This window comes from Apteryx mantelli, chromosome Z (assembly GCF_036417845.1).
Source record: "Apteryx mantelli isolate bAptMan1 chromosome Z, bAptMan1.hap1, whole genome shotgun sequence".
NCBI lineage: Eukaryota > Metazoa > Chordata > Aves > Apterygiformes > Apterygidae > Apteryx > Apteryx mantelli.
Window position 1 is genome coordinate 64,825,379 of NC_090020.1, and position 15,207 is coordinate 64,840,585.

General features: G+C 41.5%; 2 protein-coding genes across 7 annotated transcripts in view; one reads left to right on the forward strand and one right to left on the reverse strand.

The window, feature by feature from the left end:
* Positions 1-4,510, reverse strand: part of IPO11 (importin 11) — a 105,972-nt gene extending 101,462 nt beyond the window's left edge. For 2 of the 5 annotated variants that reach the window (XR_010887026.1, XR_010887025.1), the window contains exons 1-2: positions 4,458-4,507; positions 3,440-3,518 (exon numbers count right to left, since the gene is read on the reverse strand). The gene's annotated coding sequence lies outside the window, so the exon portion shown is untranslated. Of the gene's footprint in view, positions 1-3,439; positions 3,519-4,457 lie in introns of all 5 variants that reach the window. The other 3 variants (XR_010887027.1, XM_067316591.1, XM_067316590.1) reach the window with 3 other exon arrangements.
* A 2,767-nt stretch (positions 4,511-7,277) lies between these two features.
* Positions 7,278-13,459, forward strand: DIMT1 (DIM1 rRNA methyltransferase and ribosome maturation factor). 2 transcript variants are annotated; one of them, XM_067316308.1, is made up of 12 exons: positions 7,278-7,382; positions 7,648-7,721; positions 8,520-8,606; positions 9,009-9,070; positions 9,180-9,273; positions 9,367-9,416; positions 10,020-10,143; positions 10,252-10,344; positions 11,118-11,182; positions 11,540-11,603; positions 12,051-12,157; positions 12,967-13,459. In XM_067316308.1, the coding sequence occupies exons 1-12, from the start codon at positions 7,310-7,312 to the stop codon at positions 13,007-13,009; spliced, it is 936 nt and encodes a 311-aa protein (XP_067172409.1). In that variant the 5' UTR covers positions 7,278-7,309; the 3' UTR covers positions 13,010-13,459. The 2 variants fall into 2 exon arrangements, with proteins under 2 accessions (XP_067172409.1, XP_067172410.1); XM_067316309.1 differs by having other exon boundaries at positions 10,044-10,143.
* Positions 13,460-15,207: the final 1,748 nt, after the last annotated feature.

Sequence of the window (15,207 nt, forward strand, 5' to 3'; positions counted from 1 at the left end):
AGCTGTTTCCAGAAGGTATACAATACACCAAATGCCACCCCTCAGCACAGTGAGAAAGTCTTCAGACACTACAAATACCAATACTTCATCTTTACCTGTCTCTCTTCCAGTGTCCTGCACTTCCATTGCCACTCTGAAACTCCTCCATCTCCTTTCCATTGCAATAATTCAAAACTTCAACTCTCCTTTCTCTGTTCTACTCTTCATTACGTAATTCCCCTTCTAAGTAAGTATCTGCAGATATATTTTATTTTAGAAAATAGTCTGAGTGTCTTGATTGTTCTGCCATACTGGTTGAACATTTTCTCTGAATTCATTCCTTTTGATTGAGGAAAATTGTATTCAGGTACTTTTCCCATAACATTGAAATATATCTGAATTTTAGAATCACATGTTAGTTATATAAACAAATCAACAAGGACTGCTACTATATCTGCAGGGAAAAAAAAGTTTACTTCTGTAGAGGCCTCCAAAATTCACTTTTCCTGGACTTCACAGAACACAGTGTAACAACTCATACATACCCAAGCAATTAATTCTGTAATTTTTTTTTTGTTATCTGTTCTTAACAATTCAATGAATTCTTTTCCACCATAGTGAGCTGCAAGAATGGATTCAGTTAAAATTATGTTAAATTAGATGGAGACAAAGCAGTAAACATATCACCCAAAATACAGTACATGCTCACTGTTAATAAGGCAAACTGCAGACTGGGCTACTCTAGGATGAACACGGTAAGTGGCTCAAGGAGCATCATTATTGTTTACTCAGCACTAGGTGAGACTGCTTAGAGAATACCGTGTCCAGTTTTGTCATCACCCCTCTCGCTTTCCTCAGTTCAAGAAGAGGAGTCCAGAGCTAATGGTCAGGCATCTGAAGCAAATAACCTACACTCCTCTGGTAAGGAATAGGCTAAAAGATGATTTGGTAGTCACCTATAACTTTAGTAGTCACCAGTAGTAAGTGCATGCCAGTAGAATGACACTTAGAAGCAGACTGAGCCAAACACTTCTTGTTAATGGCAGAAGATAACAAGTGGCAGAAGCCACAAACTGCAGCGAGTTGAACATCAGGAAAAAAATCTTTCCACTAGGAGACCAGTGCAGCACTGAAACAGAGAGGCATTGCAACCTGAACTGTTGGAGATTCGCAAAACTTGACTAGACAAGCTATGCCTGACCTGAGCTGGTGGTGACAACAGTCCTGCTTTGAACAAGAGGCTAGACTACATGTCTCTAGAGGTGCCTTCTGACAAAGCTTCTGTGACTCTGCACTTCACACACTTACCATAGATAGCAGAAGGACATGGGAACAACTAAAGCAAGAATGTAGTGAAAGTCATTGGTATAAAGAGCACCATCTTATACTAGCTCATAGCAGAGGCAGTGAGTAAGATTCAAAGCCAAAATGTTAAAAAATTGCAAAGAAACACAAAAACCCTGATCTAGGTCTTTCCTATTGTTAGATCTTCCTGTGACATCATTTTGCTAACAAGTGACTGGTCTGTTCAGCTACCTTTTCATTTACTTTTGGAAAAAAATAAAATATATTCAAAAACGCATTTTCAGCTAGAAGTATTGTGGCTGAATGACTCATGTACTCTTGAGCCCTACTCCAGACACACACTAAAGGCTAAGCTTTCTTTGCCCAGATTAACTCAATTGAAAATGGAGATCTGATCATCCAAACTAGTTGCTCCAAAGAATCAAGCATGACAGTTGCTCCATCACACTTGAGTTCGTACCTGATTACAGCATATAACTCAGTCTCACTAGCTGAAGAGTCTAGTCACACCTAGATTCCTACATTCAAAATAGCCACTGTTCTCTATTCTTTTTCACTGGATGACTTAATTAAGGTGGGTGTTTCAAGCTTATTTGTTTTAAAGACAACAAGAAAAACAAAGTTTCCATTCCAAAAAGCCACAAGAACCGCTTCTGGGTCCCCTTCTGAGCAAATTAGTCTAATACAAGTGTTAGCATTCTTTCTGATGCTCACACAACATATTAGCAGTGTTTTTAAGGATACTGCCAATTTCAGGAACAGTTGGTAGTTATACTAGCCCCTCCATCACTCTATAAACACTCCTATGAGTCTCTACTCTAACACTGTTTTACCTGTATCAATTATGTCATACCTTAGCATTCCTACTGAGCAGTAAGAACAGCACCAAAAAAAAACCCCTACCAGTATCCTGGCCATTCGAGGTACTACCACTACCATCGTTAGCAGAGATTTTCCAGAACAACAGATTAATTTCTCTTAACTTTAATGAGTAAACAGCTTTTTTCAATCTAAGCCATAGCAAAGAAGAAAAATGAAAATGTGTAAGGAAGGAAGAGTTACAGGGTTTGTGTGCATATTGCTACTGACAGAAACAGAGGAATAGAACTTCTACAGATTTACTTTTAAAAAACTACAACATTGAAACTAAAAATTAGGTCTGAAAATCAACTTAAGCAGCAGAAGACACCAGGGATAAAGGAACACAGAGTAAAAAGGGAAAACTTAGGAATAAAGGAGAGCAGTAAGGAGAGCTGACTGTGGTATTTAGAGAAGGAACTCTGATTATGCTATAAAACACTTCGGGCAAGAAGAATGGCCTCTTGGGTTAAATGGAAAACACAAAACTGATCAAGAAGTCCTAACACAAACAATAGGTATTATAAAATTACAGTAGGACCACTCCTACTGAGGAATTTGCTTAGATACAAGCTCAGAAGAAATGCCATCTTATGGTTCAGTATTGATAACACAGAAAAAGCCAAAGGCATAGACAGACAATGGAAGAGTATTTTAAACGTTTGATAGTAAGCTTACAGGATGACAAGTTTTACAAGGCCAATCTTATTGCTTTGACTTCTTTATAGTTCACTTCATTTTAACAGATTATCAAAAAACATACAACAGAACACTTTATAACAAATTGGTATGCAACAGCTGAAATAAAAACTTCAGTTCCAGTCTGCCTTCATCCTCTGAAACTGGCTGTAAGCCATTTCAGTACATAGTTAAAACCAGCTTCTGATGATACAGTTTTAAAGTGTATCATATGTAGGGTCGGGGTAACAGGAACCTTTCTTATTTCATGCATATGGTATGAAATGCATTTCTACATAATGGTACAATAAAAGAATGAGAGGGGAAAAAAAAAGTAGACAATGATGAAGACGACTAGCCTTTAATTTAAGTTTCAAGAAGTCAAAACTCATAAGGAACATATTACTTATAAAGACTGAAGTACTCTTATATATTACGAATGCCAATTTGAAAGCCATGCCAAATGCACTGCAGACATCATCTGAGCTATTAAGATAAAGGAAGCAATATATGTAGTAGCATACATTAGAAGCAATGTCAGTACTGTACGTAGGGTCATGTTCTTACACAACACACGTTACTGTTTTCTAAGATAACACAAAACGAAGAAATAACTCACTGCTACTGCACTGAACCCGCCTTTGATTCTGGGAAGAAGTTGCTTTCCAGTGAGACCTCAACTGCTGTTCTTCAAAACCCTGTAGGAAGAAAATAATCACCTTTAATGGAAGACCATTGTGCTTGCTTTCTTCATTTCTGCAAAACACAAGTTCTATCAACAAACTGTGCAACTTAATGCCTCACTTCTTCTGATGCCTTCCCATCAGTCTTATCCAGACTGAAAATTGTTCCAATGAGAAATGAGAAAATAGCTCTACAGAGCTCTGTAACAGCTCTTCTTTTCTTCTGCAGTCAAAGAAAATACTCTGACATTACCGAACAATATAAAATATAATGGTGAGCTCCCTTATCCTTGGTGACCTACAGAAGTCAGCACAAGACAAAAATACACACGAGCAGAAAAGGAATGTTGCCCCAATGATAAACAGCACCTGATACCTCAAATTAAAATGCAAACGATGATAGGAAGAGCAGATACAAATAGGTAAAAAGACACCAGGAAGAGCGTGGCACAGCACAGTTCAACTGTACAATTCCTTCCTCCCTGGCGTGAAAAATCTGAGCGGCTCCTTCCCCCAGCCAATTTTCTAACCTAAGCTGAAATCGCCTTCTTCCTCTCACTGCCGCCTGCCCGCCGCCCGCTCTGGGAGCCACCCGGGCCCAGCACCGACCGGCGCCGCGCCGCGCCCTCTCGCCCGCCCGCCCGCGCACGCCGCGCCGCGCGGCAGCCCGCCCGCCCCGCCGGGGCGACAGGTCGCAGCCGGGGCGACGGGTCGCAGCCGCGGCTCGGGGCCCCGCGCGCTCCCGGGCCCCGCCGCCTCCGCCGATCCCCCCGTCCGGCAGCCCGGCCACGCCGCCGAGGGCCGGCGCAGGGCCCCGCCGCCGCCGCCGCCCCGTCCCGGCGGCCCGGCCACGCCGCCGCCCACCCGCGGGCCGGCGCAGGGCCCCGCCGCCGCCGCTGACCCCGTCCCGGCGGCCCGGCCCCGCCGCGGGGGGGGCGCGGCTCACCCACCCACCGTTCGGCTCGCGGCGCCGCGCGCGGAGCGGGCCTGGCGCGCGTGACCCCCGCCTATTCCGAAGCTCGCGCCACGAGCCGGGACCAGCTGCTGCCGCTGCAGCACCCCGCCTCCCCCGGCGCGCCGCCGCTGACGTCATCGCCCCCGCGACACGCGACTGGCGCTCCCCGCGGCGCGTGAGAGCGCTCTCGGGGCCGTCGGACAGCAGGCGAGCGGGCCCAACGCGCCCTCTCGCGCGCATGCGCCTGCCGCCGCTAGGGCAGAGACTGTCGCCCGGGAGGGGAAAGGGGCGGGGCTCCTGGCACGCGACTCCGCGTGACGCCGGCGGTTTCGCCGGCGGCGCGGGGCGGGAGCGGCGGCGCGACCGTTGGGCGGCGGCGCGGCGGGCTTGGGCGCCGTGTGTTGCGGTCCCGAGCTAACGGTGCCAGCGGGCTGCCGGGGGCAATTCTAACGTGTAAACGATTGAAAGTAATGGAGGAAGATGACAACTTTTGACAGAGTTTTACTCACGTATTACGTGTTTTGCTGAACTGTCATAGCTGGACAAGGGAGAATGGTTTAAAGGGGCTGTGGTACAAATGCCTCTTACATTTATGTAACAACTTATACTGAATCCGAAAATATTTCAGGTGTCTAATGTTAACTAACTGGATTTTTTGTTCGCTTTTGAGAATAACAAATACTGAAGAAGTAGCTGATGAAATCTGAAGTCAAACTCTGATGTACATAGCACAACTGAATAAGGAGTTGGAGCTACTGTATGCAAGTGTAGCCCTACAGGTGTTTCCCCTGACTATTTTAACTTTCACCTTTTCTTCCTTCATTTTTCCAGTGTTCTACTCATCCACAGCTACCTGGAAGGGATATTGTTCTGGGTTATTTACCTCTGTCTCCATGCTGCTCCCTCACCGCACTGACTGTTTAGACATAGTTTAATTGCCCATGTAATTGTCTCCCTGTGACGATGTGCTCTCTCCCCCTCAACCTGACCTTCCTGTAAACAGCACGTATGTAAGGACTAGCTGAGCATGCGCCAACTACGGCCTATCTAGCATGCAAATATGACTATGAGACAATCATCTCCCCCCCCATAAATAGGGGGCAGCCCAGAGCCCATGGAGCTCTCCTGCAGGGCAGTAGGCTGCACTGCAGAACCTCCTCTTGAGCAGGGACGCCTCTCAAGGTTACTCCTCGAGGTTGAGAGATTCCTTACCCATGACAGATCCTCAGTAAGTGATTAATAGCATGCTGAACTTTTGCGAACTTCACGAAACTTTCCTGAGTTATATCTCTGATTAACTGTGCACATAATTCCATAGACATAATCTGTTGACCAAGTCTGAGACTAGGATTGGATCCAGCTGCACCTAGGCTCCTCTGAGGAGTAGTTTAGAAAGCAAGGGGGTCCTTTCTGAACCTCGTGACTCAACAGGAGGGTCTCCGTTGCACACACATCTGACCCTGTCCTTCATGCAGTAAATAACTGAGTGAACCTTGCCAATCTAACCTTGTTAAATCATTCTTATTTACGACTGAACTTTGTTAAGTCACCATCTTACTGCAATAAATGTAGTGCTGCTTCCCTCTTATGAGTGAAGTGCATCACTCCTTTCGCTACACTCCCCCTTACTGTTTGGTGCACCAAATAATGTGCAGTTAGCTAGGAAAACATTCCTTATCACATTAGGGGCATGTATATTCCCATATGTAAGAGAAAAGGGAAAATAATTTATAGCAGCACTAATACACATGTTCTCAAATAGCTTGTAAGTGGCTAATACTCCTCATGCTCCAATCCAAATGGTCATATGAACAAGTTAGTAATGTTATATTGGCACTGTTCTGTGTCGTATGCCAGGTGTTGCAGGTGTACCAAGATACCTCAGTAACCTATCAAGAAAATGAAAATTATTTTGTTTAACCAGTAGATAGATGTCTCTATGTTTTCTTTTATTTGACTTTTCAAACAATTTGCAAAAACACAGAATTGAGCCTGACAGTTCATTGCTGGTGTCAACGCCAGCTGTGTGCCCTGAGTACAAATCAGCAGAACAGTCCCATTGGCAATGTCAAACTTGGATGAAACAACTCGTGTAACCATCAAGAAATGTTGACATAGTACTGAAATTTGCCAACAGACAATAGCACAAGTAGAGCTGAACCAGCACTATTGCAGATACAGGTATCTTGGGTTAAGTTTTAAGATTAAGATTAGGCATATATTTAACAGAAAAGGAAAAATGATTCAGCGCAAGAAAAAATGCTTTTCCTGATGGCTATTTCTGTCTGGAAAGTGAGCTATAACGCTAATTTTTGTCAATTAAATCAACGCTTTGCTAAACCGTGCTGTTTCAATGGTTCCTTGCCTTGGCTCTTTCTAATAACTCCGCTGAAGAGTCTATTCTTGCGACAACTCGGGATGAAAGATACCTGATGCTACGTGCTACCGTTTAGCCTTACAGTTAGGCCTTTTTAACCTTAGAAGACAGCACTACTGCAGAGTACTTGCACCTTCTCAGGGAGCGGCCCCGGCAGGTAGGATCAGACGTGCTGGCGGGACGCGGCAGAGCAGGCGCAGAGCAGGCGCAGAGCAGGCGCAGAGCAGGCGCAGAGCAGGCGCAGAGCAGGCGCAGAGCAGGCGCAGAGCAGGCGCGCGGGCCCCCGGGCCCCGTCTCTGCGTGCCCACGCAGCCACCGCGGCGCCGCGAAAGAGGCCGGGCTCCTCTCAGGCCCCGCCTCCCGCTGACGTATAACCCCGGCGCCAGCGGGTCCCGCTGCGGTGCTCTCTGGGAGCTGTAGTCCCCAGGGCCCACAGCGGGAGGCGGCCGCACGCGTGGCGGCCGGGCGCTCGCCATGCCCAAAGCTCGGGCGGAGAAGCGCTCGCGGCGGGAGCGCCGGGGCGGCGGCGGCACCGGTACCGGTACCGGTGAGTGCGGGGCGGCTCCCGCCGCAGCGCCGGGCTGGGCCCTGCCTTGGGTCTCGGCTGCGGCGGCGGCGGCCCCGGGGCCGGGCTGCGGCCTGGCCCCGGGGCGGCCGGCGCGGGACCCGGGAGCGGCTCGTCATCTGAAGGGAGCGTGGATGGCTGCTAAGGATGTAGAAACTCTTACTTCTTTATATAAAAGTTTCTTGCCAAGTTTCCGCTTGCTGTGTTTTCACGTTAGTAACTCTCCTGCTCTGGTCCTTTGCTGCAGGAATTCTGTTCAACACCGGAGCTGGCCAGCACATCTTGAAAAATCCCCTCATCGTCAACAGCATCATCGAGAAGGTCGGTGGCTACTGCCCTAGTGACCTCAGCTATATCAGTAGTATGACTTTGAACTTCATTTTTAAAACAAGTGTTCCCATGTGGTCTAAAATACAACTTAAAGCTTTAACAAGGGCATAGTTTAAAAAATCACTATATAGTTTTACAGCTCAGTATCACACATTTGTTTTGAAGAATCTCAATAGTTGGTCTTTGTCAATCGTTGTTATGTGACAGCTGACCTTGAGCTTTGAAAATAATATTGAGGCATTCAAAAGATTAACATACGGGTGATGGGGAAAAGCCCGCTCCTTTGACTGTGTATGCAATAGTTGCCAGCCCTAGAGCTGAGAACTTTATTCAGCCTGGTGCTACGGAACCAGGTAGTGAATGAAATGATTGACTTGAGAGCAGGTCTCTAGGTTGTCAAGTGGATGCCAATCCTTTATACTCTAGAATATCGGCTTCCTGTACACCTTGTACAGCAGTTTGAAAATTTGTTTGGAAAACACACCTTAATGCATTGTTCTGTTCCCTGAATCAGTGTCCTTTTTATGGTTTTGAAGGGACCTTCTTCTATACTATAGTTCTTACATTGTTGCATTTTTAAAAATAAGACTAATTGCTTATTTTTCTGTGTTTTCTGCCCAGGACACTCATGTTTTCACTATTTCCCTTGCTTCCTCTTCTAAATGACATTTTTGCACCACTGTTAGCTGAATTAAGCCTTTTATTGAGCTGCATGTATGTTTCATTTTAAGATTAAATGATTGTTTGGAATCAGTTCTAGAAAAATAGTGAAATGCCATTTGTTCCTAGGCTGCCTTACGACGTACAGATGTCATTCTGGAAGTAGGCCCTGGAACTGGCAACTTGACAGTGAAAATGTTAGAGAAAGTAAAAAAAGTAAGTGTAATCTCCCCACTGCCCCCCTCCCCACCCCTGACATACCCGAAACAACATTATGGCTTAGACTATAAGCAAACAGGAGGCTATTCTGTGAACTGATTCAAAAAAGCAGAATCACTTTACATATATTTTTTTTCTTAAAACTTGCATAATTTCAAGGAATTTCTGACCTTGTTCATGTAAATAATGTATGGTTTTGTCAAACTGTATTGCTATTATCTATTTACATGATAAGCCTTTTATGTTTTGTGATAGGAGAAAGTGCGTAGCCTAACAGGAAATATGTAAGAATTATTTAATTCTGTAGCAATAGTTATGTACAGTTTCTTGCAACTGAAGTTCTAATCCTAGTTAGAAGGAGTTCATGTAGAAAATTGCAAATATATACTTTGTTTTCAGGTTATTGCTTGTGAAATTGACCCTAGACTTGTGGGCGAACTTCAGAAAAGAGTCCAGGGCACGTAAGTACCAACAGTGGAAATAGTGAGTGCTTAAAGCAGTGGAACTGCCTTGGCAAAAACTTCAGCAACATGCCTATGTGAAAATAACCACCATGTATTTTCCCCACAGGTGTCTGGCAAACAAACTTGAAATCAAGGTTGGAGATGTGTTGAAAACAGACTTACCATTCTTTGATGCTTGTGTAGCTAACTTGCCTTATCAGGTATGGACAAAGCAATCTGAGCCTGGCAATTTTTTTTTTTTTTTAATGATAACTGCTCAGAAGACATACTAATGATACTATTCTTTTCCTCAGATTTCTTCACCCTTTGTTTTCAAGTTGTTGCTTCATAGACCTTTCTTCAGGTTTGTGGAAGAATAGATCTCTAGCCTTTCTAACTGAAAAGATTAATTTTACAAATAATCCCAAATCAGATTATTTACTTCATAAAATATCAGTTCTGTGGATCAGATCCACACCAAAAGTTTTCTATAATACGTAAGTTGCCAACGCCTGGAAATTAGTTTATTGAAGTATTAAGCATGAGAAAATTTAGTCTTGGCATTAGTGAGTTGTCCAACTGATGAAAATAGGATTTGCACCTGTTCACACTATTATTATAACTAATTGTTATTCCAAGGATAAACAGGACATCTGGCATTTCAAATGCCTTCCTACCTTTAGAAGTAAGGGTGGTAAAGTTGAAGCTAAGATAGTTTGTATTGTCTAATATATTAAAAATATAATTGGCTAGGCACTTCTGTGTGTAGTTCTATATGTCAGCAGTTCTTGATTTCTCTCATTGAATTGCTAATTTTACTGATATTACTGAGGTGATTAAGGCAGAGTGTGCATCTATGTCAGACTTTATTGCTTCTAAGTGTTGAGGGGAAAGCTGCATTTAGTTGGCTTTTGACTTAAAAGCTGAGAAGACTTAGAATTCATTTGCTCATTTCTCTAATTCTCAGGTGTGCTATACTTATGTTTCAAAGGGAATTTGCACTTCGTTTGGTTGCGAAACCCGGGACTAAACTATACTGCAGACTCTCTATTAATACTCAGTTATTAGCTCGTGTGGACCATCTGATGAAGGTACGTCATTCTACATTAGCTACCACTTATCAAAGAGAGAAGAATGTTGTTTTTAAGAATGTGAGGATTTGCTGCTATCTTATACAGCTGCCTAACTTCTCCTAACAGGTTGGAAAGAACAACTTCAGGCCCCCTCCTAAAGTTGAATCCAGTGTTGTCAGAATAGAGCCAAAGAACCCACCACCACCTATCAACTTTCAGGTGAGCATCACTCTAATAACCATATCTAGTAACATAGCAGTAGTAGTACTTAATTTGTTTTTCATTTCATTTCTTACTCAATTCTACATGCTGTCTTCACAGTAGTTTACTAAGTACCAGCTATCCATTGGCATTTACAGAATTCCAAAATATTTATCCCCCCACTTCATCAGTTTGCATAGGACATTACCTGAAGAATGTGCCACCATCAGCTCAGGTGCAGCTTTTCTTACCTCATCTTTGAAGTGTTGTACCATCTCCATGTCAGTTGGAGAGTTGCTAGTAATAACGTCCTTTTCATTCCCCTTTGTATCTCCAAGAGACTGTTCTGGCTGATGATGTGATTGTTGCTTATGAGCAAGAGTGTCTATGAGAACTCTCATCTTCAGATGATTGTGTATAGTCTCAGAAGACAGATGTTACATGATAGTTTTCTTAAAAATTAATTTTTGAAATGCTTTGATCTTCAGGCCTAGCCCAAATTTAGTCAGATTTTCTTCAACTACCTGCCTTCTCAGTATGTAAGATATGTCTGATAGTGCCCATCCACAAAAAAGAACAATTCAAAAGTCTTTGTGGGTGATGTATTTTCTCCTCTACTTATATTGCTTTGCACAAAACAGCACTGCCTTCTTATTAGTTAGAAAGATATTTTTCTAAAAAGATTATTTTCTTTGTGTTATTGTTGTGAAATTGTCAATAGTGTTTGTTTTGAACTTTTTGTAGCAGCTGTCTATTCCTTTTGGTAAATACTGTATGCTTTTTAATTTCAGGAATGGGATGGTCTGGTAAGGATAGCCTTTGTTAGGAAAAACAAGACACTCTCTGCAGCATTCAAGTAAGTAAATTCTATTAGAGGGCAGCTTTTCAAAGTTTCGGAGTCTGTCCAGTTAACCATTTCTTTTTTGCAAATGGCTAGTAGTGTTACATCGGTCTGAAATGAGTTCTCTTCATAGAGGCTTGTAATGCAGATGCTGGAACAGTCTGAGGTAAATAATAATGGAGAATTTATGCTGATGGTAGAAACTCTTCTAAAGTGAAACCTTTAGAAGAAAACTCTTTACTAGGCAACTGTTTCAAATAAACAGTTCTGTGTAGTCAATACAGTTTCTTTTTATAGTAAGGACTAACAACCACTCAAGTCAAAAGAACCAGTTAAAAATCAGTTTTCACTCTAGACTTGCATTTCTTTCAGATCAAGTGCTGTAGAGCAGTTGTTGGATCATAATTATCGAATTCATTGTTCCTTATATAATACAGTAAGTGTCTTTTTAATGTATTAAATTCTATTCCTGTGCAGTGTGACCTAAGCACTAACATTTGTAAGAGTAAAAAATTAGCATGGAAAACCTTAAAATGTTAAAGCTTTTCCAAAAGAGTTTGGGGTAGGGAGGAACCTAACTCCATTCTTCAAAGAAAAATGGAAAAGTGTTTCTAAAATACAGTGCAAAAACTAAAAACTGAGGGTATTGTTAATATATTGTTTGGCAATACTGTTGGTGATTCATTTACAGTGAATGAGTTGAGGTATAAAAATCCAGGCACAAGTATATATTAATCCTTAAAGGAGGAAAGAGAACTTAATTAGATCACTTGAAACAAAAACTCTTCTAAAAGCAGGAAAAGAACAGACGATTTCAACTAATTTTAACCTTTTTATATGCTATGAATGAAAAACTAATTTGTATCTTATCTTCTATCGATAGGAAATACCAGAAAATTTCAAAATTGCGGAGAAAATACAGACAGTCTTAAAAAATACAGGTTACTCTGAGAAACGAGCTCGTTCAATGGATATAGATGACTTTATTAGGTAAATCTGTTTTCTTTATGCCTTCTTTTTAAGCTTCTTCAATTTCTATCTGCATCCGTACCTACGCAGAGCAGATTAATACTGTGTTAGGTAGGAATAGTACTATCTCTCCTGTCCTCTGAATACCACATACTCCTTGCTTCTAGTCCTGAACATGAAGGAACACTTAAACCCTATATATAAACCCTATATATAAAAACCCTATATATATTTTAACTGCTTACAATATTGAGAAGCAACTAGCTTAAGATCCCTACTTTCACATACTAGACATGTCTACATCCCCTCTAAAAATGGTTCTAATAACAAAATTGGTTATTATAGATTTCCCTGGTGACTTGCACAACCCTTCCCTTTCTGTCTGTCTTGAGAATTAGGCCTTAATCTACAGCATAATTTGGAAATATTAGTTATGTAATTAACTACTGTATTCTGGTCTTCCTTCTGGTCAGCTAATTTAATTGGTATTTCTAATTCTGAATCTTCTGATTCAAGATAAAATTCCTAGCTGTTCCTCAGTGTAACAATTAGTGCAGCTACTGTTCTTTCAAGAAATATAGTAAGTTTGGTAGGATGCAGTATGAATAATTGTACTAGAAATGTATCTGCATTTCTAAAACTGCATAACTTGCTAATAATCTCTGATGTAAGCTTTGTAACAATTCTTCATAGCAGCTGAACAGCAACAATAGATTTTATGACTGCTTGCTTTCTTTGTCCTATGCTCTTTACCAGAGTGGCTTGGAAATGATTTTATTTGAAGTATAAATTAGTAGAAACTGTAACATGAGTATTTCATTTTTTTTCAGACTACTGCATGGCTTCAATTCAGAAGGCATCCATTTCTCATAGGTTCTCTCAGAAGAATGAAAGATATTCCGTATTTTGTCATCTAAGTCTTACTGAAGCCAGAGTAACTGCAGTGGGACAATATCTCTTTGCAAAAGCGACAAACAGAACATGGCATGCATATTCTGGGTCTTTTTAAGAACATTACATACAATTTTATCACAGATAACAGGAAGAAGCTGCTGCTCCATATTTTAAAAGCGTTAAATCCTTTCAGGACCAAAGTGAGGTGCTGGACTTCCATGTGACTGCACATTTTTAAATATATCCCACTGATGTGGATTGATACTGCCATAACTGAGATCTGTTTTCTGTTCATGGACTTCATCTCTGTATGTTCTTGCAGTATTCACAGTACAACTCTGAATTCTGGTTTGGGCAACAAAAACAGATTTGTAGCCATTTCGTTTGTTTGTTTTTAAGTATATTTAAACATCTTCTTTTGATCCGAAATGCTTGTCTTTTCCATTTGTCCTTTGGTAGCTACCAGCAATCCAAGTCTGTTTGATAACCTGCTTCTCTTACAGAAATCTCTGTATAGGTTTTTCAGAAACAAGGGCATCTTCTGGGCTTGGTTTCAGTTACAAAAATGTTACTGAGGTTACCTAGAACTACCACTGTCCAACTCCTCTACCCCTTCCTCACTGCCATCAAATCAATCTAGGAAACAGCAGTAAAGTACCAAGTGACCAGCACTCATAGGCATGGATGGAAGTTTTCTTGTCAAAAATAAATTTAAAAAAAAAGCAGCTTGAATTGACAATTGAGAAATCTACTTTGCCGTTCAAGACAAAGGGGAGTTTTAGCCTAGATCAAAGCTTTTCATGAGCCTCAAAGCAGTGCATTCTTGCATTTGATAAAAACATTCACTGAAGTATCTCAGTATAGTTTGGATTATACATTTGTTACCAAGGACATGGCAAAGTTTACCCAAGAAAGACTGTGTTAACTCTGTGTAACAGCTATTAAGAAAAATCCATTTTGTTCTGTCTTACGATTCAGAAAAAGATTAACTCTGTAGCATGATGCCAGGGTGAAGGCATGACTCTGTACTAACTAACATGACTCCTTTGTTTTATATATGGCATATGTCCTTCCATAAATACAGTAGCAAATGGAGAAGAGGCATGAAATTAGCAAAAAAAACTTCTCCAAAATTGATTTCATTTTATTCAAGTCTAAGTAGTGATGCAAGGAAACGTTCATACTTCAGTCATTGATTCAGGAACATCTACTTGAATTTGCAGACATCCTGAAACAGTGGCTTGGAAAATTGAATTGCTCATTTAAACTATAATTTCATGATTCTAGTGCTGCTTCCCTGCATACAGAATACATTTATGAGTGATGGTAAGTAGGCACAGAAATATCCAAGACCAATATAGAAGTAACACATGGTAGAGATCTGTGTCACGCTTTTCAAATACTTTCAAACGCTTTTACAGGACAGGAAACAAAATATGTTCCTCTGAGTCCAACTCAAGTAATTTCAGCCCATCATAGCAATGGGCTGCAGGACTTAAAAGTGCCATAAAAAGCCATATTAGTTTTGTATCTAAATTCTCGCTGTTTCAGTATTGGTGTCGATCTGATCTTTACACCACAGGTGTGTAACAAAGGCTGTTTCTTAACATCCCTCTTGCTAGACACACAATTTTATCTTATATCTGCTACCTGACAGGACTAGATATATTATTTACAAAGCTTAGTAAAAAGCTGCTGAACTCTAACTGCCTCTTTTCTGCTTCTCCTCTTTGGTACCTGCTATAAACCACAGTCTGCGGCTGTAGGCTTGCATGGAGGAATAGCAGTGAACTGATTCTCATGTTGGATGTCTCAACCTTTGGAGGATTTAGAAAGTAAGATTCCTCTAGAGCAACTTCCAAAGAAGAAGAAGGAAAAAAAAAAAGCCTTTCTTCTCCCCTTTTAACTGCGATGAGTGACATTCTTAAACAAATGCTCCAGAAGGATCAGTGATGTTTCATCAAGAGCTGCTGCAAAACTAAGGTCAGGAAAATGCTTCAGGGAACTTCTTCCTAAATTACAAGCTTGCACAGAATGGTCATTTCCAAAAGTAAATAATCATTCTGAAATCAGAGGCCTCTGAATTATTTTTCAAAATGTAACTCAGACATGTTTACAAAATAAAACGCTTCCCAAAGCAAAATATAACTTGCATAGAAGTAAATTCTCATCTGTAA

Bases quoted from the DNA above. Each gene is read 5' to 3' on its own strand.
- DIMT1 (XM_067316308.1), top strand. From the start codon at position 7,310: ATGCCCAAAGCTCGGGCGGAGAAGCGCTCGCGGCGGGAGCGCCGGGGC. The intron at 8,607-9,008 runs GTAAGTGTAATC...CTTTGTTTTCAG, and splicing joins TGTTAGAGAAAGTAAAAAAA to GTTATTGCTTGTGAAATTGA. The intron at 11,183-11,539 runs GTAAGTAAATTC...CATTTCTTTCAG, and splicing joins ACACTCTCTGCAGCATTCAA to ATCAAGTGCTGTAGAGCAGT.